Source organism: Triplophysa rosa, linkage group LG7 (genome assembly GCF_024868665.1).
Source record: "Triplophysa rosa linkage group LG7, Trosa_1v2, whole genome shotgun sequence".
In the NCBI taxonomy this organism is placed as follows: Eukaryota; Metazoa; Chordata; class Actinopteri; order Cypriniformes; family Nemacheilidae; genus Triplophysa; species Triplophysa rosa.
In genome coordinates this window covers 21,524,404-21,532,150 of record NC_079896.1, presented here as the reverse complement: position 1 = coordinate 21,532,150, position 7,747 = coordinate 21,524,404, and the positions used below count along the sequence as shown (strand labels likewise).

The 7,747-nt window shown below is 39.3% G+C and overlaps 1 protein-coding gene across 1 annotated transcript; it reads left to right on the top strand.

Annotated features, from left to right (window-relative positions):
- The first annotated feature begins 541 nt into the window (after positions 1 to 541).
- On the top strand, positions 542 to 7,534 carry mcm6 (minichromosome maintenance complex component 6). Its single transcript, XM_057338187.1, has 17 exons — positions 542 to 726; positions 1,030 to 1,176; positions 1,979 to 2,089; positions 2,219 to 2,468; positions 2,575 to 2,740; positions 2,847 to 2,992; positions 3,662 to 3,812; positions 3,925 to 4,066; positions 4,493 to 4,634; positions 4,975 to 5,082; positions 5,226 to 5,381; positions 5,546 to 5,674; positions 5,790 to 5,951; positions 6,073 to 6,196; positions 6,434 to 6,607; positions 6,886 to 7,025; positions 7,132 to 7,534. Exons 1-17 carry the CDS (start codon positions 626 to 628, stop codon positions 7,249 to 7,251), a joined length of 2,469 nt encoding a protein of 822 aa, XP_057194170.1. The 5' UTR covers positions 542 to 625; the 3' UTR covers positions 7,252 to 7,534.
- Positions 7,535 to 7,747: the final 213 nt, after the last annotated feature.

Sequence of the window (7,747 nt, the reverse complement as noted above, 5' to 3'; positions counted from 1 at the left end):
TATATTTGATTACATTTCACTCAAATTACTTTTGTAGGGTAGTGTAAACCATACGGAAACAGCTGTATTCTATCTTGTTTATCATGCTGCCGCTGCTTTAACAATCTGCAGGCAGATAATATCGTTCGCGTATCTCCTATAAGAAAAAAAATGATTTTCTCAAGGGGACACTTGGAGACAGTTCTTAAATAAATAAGATAAAGACCCATAATCGCAGACTATTGCTACATTACATATCATATCATATCGTGTCTGGTGGTTTTGTCATATTGTGATCGATTAGAGGCCCGTTTTATTTGGTCAACCACGGTTTCAGACTAACCGCCTTTCTACTGTATAACAACAATATTTATTCGACATAAAATATATATCATTATTTAGATATGAAACTATCCACCAACATGACGCCACACCCCTAAAACGTCGCTCAAACATTATTGGTTATTGTGGACCAATTGTAGCCACTGCACCGAAATGCAACCATTTGATTGGTTCCCGGTGGCGCGAAATTAATCACATGGTACAGCATTCCGCGCGAAAACTTCTGCAGGAAGGAACTCGCGTGGCTTTGTCTACCAGACGACACGGTATTGTAATAACTTTGTAATAACAAGTGATTTGAAAAATGGATCTTATGGAACCCGGAGTAGATCAACATGCTGGTCAGATGATCAAGGACGAACTGGCGGAAAAATGTCAGAAATTATTCCAGGCTTTTTTGGAAGAGTGAGTAAATGCGGTGCATCGTGTTGTTCACGACTAAACCCAGTTACACGATAACCTTTCAAATGTAACTATAGATATATCAAATATAACTTAGAATGTTATAAACATTCATAGCTTTTGCAAAAGTATTAGTTGGATGATTTCACTTAAATATCAAATTACACGTATTTAGTCACTATGAACATGCATGCATCAACTTTACTGTAATATCCAGATATTATATTTTGCGTATTTTATATTTTTGTATTCGTTTATAGTTGTAATTTGTATTTTACATGAATTCGTGTGTATATCGTTCCGCAGGTTTCAGAATAGCGATGGGGAGGTGAAATACCTGCGGGACGCAGAAGAGTTGATCCGGCCCGAGAGGAATACGCTCGTGGTCAGTTTTACAGATCTGGAGGGATTTAATCAAGAACTGGCCACCGCCATCCAGGAGGAGTTCTACAGGTGTGAATGAATACAAACCAAAACCTCATCATAGTTTTCATGCATTGCTTTTAATGCATGATATGTATTTGCATGTCATACTGTACTATGCAGAACTGATGAATAAGGACGTACTTAAAGTGATGGTTCACCCAAAAATTAAATTCTGCCATCATTTACTCACCCTCTTGTCATTTCAAACCTGTATGACTTTCTTTCTGAGCGCAAAATAAGATATTTTGAAGAATGCTGTTAACTGGCCCCCATTCAATTGCAAATGTTTATATGCTCTCCTACTTGTAAGTCGCTCTGGATAAAGGCGTCTGCCAAATGAATAAATGTATGTGAATAAATGTGTCCATACAAAAGAAGTGAATGGGGGCCAGTGCTGTTTGGTTACATTTAGTCATTTAGTAGACGCTTTTATCCAAAACGACTTACAGAGAGTTCAGGGAGCAATAAGCGATACGGTTACCAACTTGCTTCAAAATATCTTCCTCTGCGTTCTGTGGAAGAAAGAAAGTCATAAAGGTTTGAAATGACAAGAGAGTGAGTAAATGATGACAGAATCATCAACTATCACTTTAAGTTGTTTTTCTTTTTAGCATACATGTAGTAATGTGTGACATCACTGAAAACACTAGTGTTGATGTGATTTTGTTAGCTTATATTTTACTGGAACCTTCTGGAATGATAAGAAACTTATTTTCAATAACTGTATTTTGAGTTATTGAGTAGTATATATAAAATGGATACGTGTTGAACATGTAATAGAAAGAAATGTTTTTGAAGATACTAAAATATCCAACATCTTTTTTCTTAGACTTTACCCCTACCTGTGCCGAGCTGTCCGTAGCTTTGCTCGAGATCATGGCAAGGTCCCTGTCGCCAAAGAATTCTATGTTGCCTTCCAGGATCTACCAACCAGACACAAGTAAGGACAAAATAGTGTAACAATGACAAAACATTTTGTTTATTACGAAGATTAAAAATTTCAAGCGAAAACATTTTTAACACAAACATCTCCTCTTACTCATGTTATCTTTGTTCTGGGTCTTTGCAGGATCCGTGAGTTGACCGCGCTGAAGGTCGGCTCGCTGGTGCGGATCAGCGGTCAGGTCGTCCGTACTCACCCTGTTCACCCTGAGCTGGTGAGCGGGACCTTCTTGTGTCTGGACTGTCAGGGAGAGATAAAAGACGTAGAGCAACAGTTTAAATACACGCAGCCGAGCATCTGCCGCAACCCGGTGTGCAACAACCGCAGACGCTTTCTCCTTGATACGAACAAATCCAAGTTCATCGATTTTCAGAAGGTATGCAGATACTCTTTAAAAGTGAATTTTATGTCCTATGTTAACATTCCCTTATTATGGTTTTACTGTCACACATTAAACTGCCTTTATCATATGCTGACACCAGGTGCGGATACAGGAGACGCAGGCAGAACTTCCCCGAGGGTCTATACCGCGCAGTATGGAGGTGATCCTGCGAGCGGAGGCTGTGGAGTCAGCACAGGCCGGTGATAAATGTGACTTCATTGGCTCTCTCATCGTCGTGCCTGATGTATCCCAGCTGGCCACACCAGGTACACCTCTCGTGAAAGAATTTCTGCACCTTCACCGATACGTTTACTTCCTCTCGCCCTCAACTATCAAATAAAAGTAAAAAATGACGACGCGTGTTTGTTCCAGGTATGCGTTCTGAGACCAGCTCCAGGACAGCTGGAGCACAAGGTTATGAGAACGAAGGCATACGTGGACTGAAAGCGCTGGGTGTCAGAGAACTCAGCTACCGACTGGCCTTCTTGGCGTGCAACGTAGCCCCAACCAATCCCAGAGTAAGAATCTGAGCCCATCCTGTCAGTAAAAAGTTTATGATGCGTTCAATCGCACGTTCATTGATTTAAAGGGGTCATATTGCACGGCTAAAACGAATATTATTGTTTGTTTTAGATGTAACACAATGTGTATACACCATTTAAAGTTTAAAAACGTTGTATTTTCCACATACCGTGCATGTTTGTATCTCATCTTTGCTCCGCCTCTCTGAAACGCACAGATTTTTAACAAAGCTCATGGCTCTGAAAAGCGAGGTGTGCTATGATTGGCCAGTTCACCAGTGAGTAGTGATTGGTCAAATACTGCAAGCATTTCACGGAAATGTAACGCCTCTTACCATATTCGGAACATCAGGTTCCAAAGCAATTGTACTGACAGGCGATACAATAAGATTTACAATTACGCCCACCATAACTACGTGTAGATTTGGGCGGTCTTAGTCAAATCATGTTACGTAGATTTGCCGGGGTGTGGTTACACGAGGCGGTTCAGGCAAGTCTGGTTGAGCATTCGCTTTTAGATAGAATGCATCTTTTGTTCCCACACTTTCATTTGTGCAATTTTACGTGTCTAATACATGCATGGGCAACTTATAAGACACCAAAAACACAGAAAAAAACGTACTTCCGCCATATGACCCCTTTAAAACGGATTATGTCTGTTCGTAGTTTGGCGGTAAGGAGCTTCGAGATGAGGATCAGACTGCAGAAAGCATCAAGAATCAGATGTCAGCGCAGGAGTGGGATAAGGTGTTCGAGATGAGCCAAGACAAGAATCTCTACCACAACCTCTGCACCAGCCTCTTCCCTACCATTCATGGTCAGTCGCAACAAACAACAATCTGTTTTATTTTGTGACCGTTAGTATATAGCCATTAGTATAGAGTGTCATTCAAGTATTTATGATAGTCTAACAAGACTTACTTTCTCAGGCAATGATGAAGTAAAGCGAGGAATTCTGCTTATGCTGTTCGGCGGTGTTCCTAAAACCACCATGGAGGGCACATCTCTGAGAGGTGACATCAATGTCTGCATTGTTGGAGACCCCAGCACAGCCAAAAGCCAGTTTCTAAAGTGAGTTCAGCTTCTAAAGAACAGGAGTGGTATTATTACAGAGCTGTTGACATACTTTCAATTATAACCTGGACAGTTTTCTGTTATTTTAAAGGTTTAATCCTAAATAGAAGTAGTGAAGGGATATGTAGCTTTTAAAGGGAAGTTGTTCTAAACTTGTATAAATTTCTTTGTTTGGTTGAACACAAAGAAAGATATTTGAAAGAATGTTAGCAACTGAGATTTCTGGGGCACCATTGACTACCTTAGAACAAAGAATGATTGTATTCTGTCCTTTCAAATACATTTATTTGTGTTCAACAGAACAAATAAATTCATACAGGTTTGGAACAATTTGAGGTTGAATAATTCATGACAGAATTGACATTTTTGGGTTTAAGTGTCGGTCTAAAATGATCTGTTCTCATGGTTTGGGTGTTATTTCAGGCACGTGGAGGAATTCAGTCCACGAGCAGTGTACACCAGCGGTAAAGCTTCCAGAGCGGCCGGTCTCACAGCTGCTGTGGTGAGAGACGAGGAATCACACGAGTTTGTCATTGAGGCCGGAGCCCTCATGTTGGCCGATAATGTGAGTTTAACACGCAATGTGATCATCCTTAAAAATACAGAGCAACACCAACATATACACAGGGGGGCTGTGTGTTTTGGGATGGTACCTGATATGTTTCTTTTATTTGGAAGTATTAAAAATTAAGTAAGGATCTACCTGTTCTTGAACGAATAAAAAGTAATCTATTGTAGTTAATGTGAGAATTTGAATTATAAGTCATCGCATAAATTAATAAAAATAAATAAATTCCGTTTTGGGGTTTACAGAGTTAGCTTTAACCGTGAACCTGCACCTACCCCAAGTGATGCCCATAAATTGCAGGAGGAGTTTATAAAAAAGTGTATACTGTTGTCCTCAGGGTGTTTGCTGCATTGATGAGTTTGATAAGATGGAAACCAGAGACCAGGTGGCCATCCATGAGGCCATGGAGCAGCAGACCATCTCCATCACCAAAGCTGGAGTCAAGGTAAGAGTCAAAGGTCAAAATGTTAACGTTACACCAGTAAAAAGAATAGTAACATTTCTGAAACAGTTTCCACCAACAGATTGTTTATGCATAGGTGTGTGAGATGGTCATTTAGTAGTTCATTGAACGTTCGATCATTTCAGGCCACCCTGAACGCTCGCACATCCATCTTGGCTGCAGCGAATCCGGTGAGCGGACGCTACGACCGCACCAAATCTCTCAAACAGAACATCAACCTGTCAGCACCCATCATGTCCCGCTTCGATCTCTTCTTCATCCTGGTGGACGATTGTAATGAGGTAGAATATTGCATGTGTGTTTTTACTAGATGTTTCAGAGCTACAAATGAATAACAATTTATTAAGATGAGTTTGAACTTAAAGAGATAGTTCATCCAAAAATAAAAATCACTTTATTAGGATGTTGGTAGTTTGATGATAAATGCTTATGTCTTTCATCTCAGGTCACCGACTATGCCATAGCCAGACGTATTGTTGACCTTCACTCCAGGATCGAGAATTCTGTGGAGCGTGTCTACACTCTGGATGAGATCCGCAGATATCTGCTCTTCGCCCGGCAGTTCAAACCAAAGGTGAATGACAGCAATATCAGCACATCCTCCTATTCTGCCTGAAATATAATTATTGTACAGTAAAAGATTTTTTAGAAAATCCATTACCTGTGCCTTGCTCTGTGTGTGGTATCAGATCTCAAAGGAGTCTGAGGAATTCATCGTTGAGCAGTATAAGCGTCTGAGACAGAGAGATGGTTCTGGAGTTACTAAATCAGCCTGGAGGATCACCGTCCGCCAGCTGGAGAGCTTGATCCGGCTCTCTGAGAGCATGGCCAGGATGCACTGCTGTGATGAGGTGTGTATGAGAGAGCATCATCACGATTACGATGATCCTCGAGACGAAACAATAATAGTAAGAGAAACGTACCTACTGTATAATCCAATGTGATAGAAATCTGTATTTTTTTCTCTTTCAGGTTCAACCAAAGCATGTAAAGGAAGCTTTCAGACTGCTGAATAAGTCCATCATTCGGGTCGAGACCCCTGATATTAATCTGGATCGGGAGGAAGAGGAGGCCATGGAAGAAGAACAGCTGAATGGTAGAGTCATCCTTTATTTTTCAGGGTTTTCTGAGTTGTTTTTTCTGAAGTTATTGGTTTTTTGACCTGCAAAACCACACAATTTGACCGATTATACAATTTTTATATTGCAAATTTAAAGAAATCCAAAAGTTAAAGTCAAAAGGTTTGGTGGGAACCCAGGTTTCAAGACACTTTGCAAAATACATTTTGACACCTGCGTAGTATGTTTGTAAACACACCTGTCGTGGTTTTCAGGACATGATGTTCCTAATGGCGTAAACGGAGAAGTAAACGGTCACGAGCACACAAACGGTATTAACGGTCACGCAGTCAATGGAGACAACGGTAAACCTTCACTGCGCATATCGTTTGCCGACTACAAGCGGATTTCCAACCTTTTGGTGCTACACCTACGCCGATCTGAGGAAGGTAAGCGTTCAGAGCCCCTTTTTTATCAACTCAATGTAATTTTTCTAAATTGAGTCATTTTGAGTGTAAATGTTTAGTAAGTAAATGTTAACCAAAAAAAAGATTTGAACCAAATATTTGAATCCTCCATTTAAGTTTAAAAAATGTTAGTTTATAAATATTACATTTATAAATAGATCAATTTTAAGTGAAACATACATATAGTAAATTGAAATAATGTTCATATTGTAAGTTATTATAAACAAGCTCAGTGATTTGTGTCGTGTGGTTTCTCTCAGCTGAAGAGGAGGCTGCCCTTAAGAAGAGTGCCGTAGTGAACTGGTACCTGAAGGAAATTGAATCAGAGATTGATTCAGAAATGGAACTCATGAATAAGAAGGCAATGATAGACAAAGTCATCCACAGACTGGTTCATTGTGTAAGGAAATCTTTGTTTCATGTGATAAATTAATCTTTTTTTGTTTGAGTTTAAAGGTATGGAGACTACATAAAGTGTTTTAACAAAACGTTTTTGTCTTTATCAGGATTATATTCTGATTGAGCTCACACAGTCTGGAATGAAGGGTTCTGTTGAGTCCAGTGGAACAGAATCTCAGGAGGATGTTACTCTTGTGGTCAACCCCAATTACACGTTTGATGACTAGGTCTTCTTTTGATGCTGTACATACAGTTAAAATCAGCATACTAATTTTTAGATATGGAATGTCGGATGAGATGTGAAAACTGGTCTGGTTCTTTGTGTAAATTGGTTAATTCTTCATTTTAATCTTAATTGTCAAGATGTGACCTTTTCAAAAATATTAATTTTGTAAATAATGTTTTTCGTGTTTTAGTATATTTTAAAAGGCATAAAATGTTTTGCATGTATTGTCATAAGAGCTGTCAAAGGATAATGTCAGAAAAGTTCATGATGCAATAAAGTAAATACAGATGTTTACCTGGTTCATGTAGCTCTGTAACTGGTAAAGCATTCAAGCAGTACAAAGGCAATCTGTAATGTCTACTACACCATGTAAAATACACAACAATGAGAAGAAAGTATTGTATGCAAAGTAATAGTTTAACCTAAAATATTTTTTTATACTAAAATGACATTTCACCCATGCCTCCAAATCTGTATTCTGGCGGGTTTTGAATATC

Coding starts and splice junctions, on each gene's coding strand:
- mcm6 (XM_057338187.1), top strand. CDS start 626: ATGGATCTTATGGAACCCGGAGTAGATCAACATGCTGGTCAGATGATC. Junction 3,813..3,924: donor CCTCTTCCCTACCATTCATG/GTCAGTCGCAAC, acceptor TTACTTTCTCAG/GCAATGATGAAGTAAAGCGA. Junction 6,608..6,885: donor CCTACGCCGATCTGAGGAAG/GTAAGCGTTCAG, acceptor GGTTTCTCTCAG/CTGAAGAGGAGGCTGCCCTT.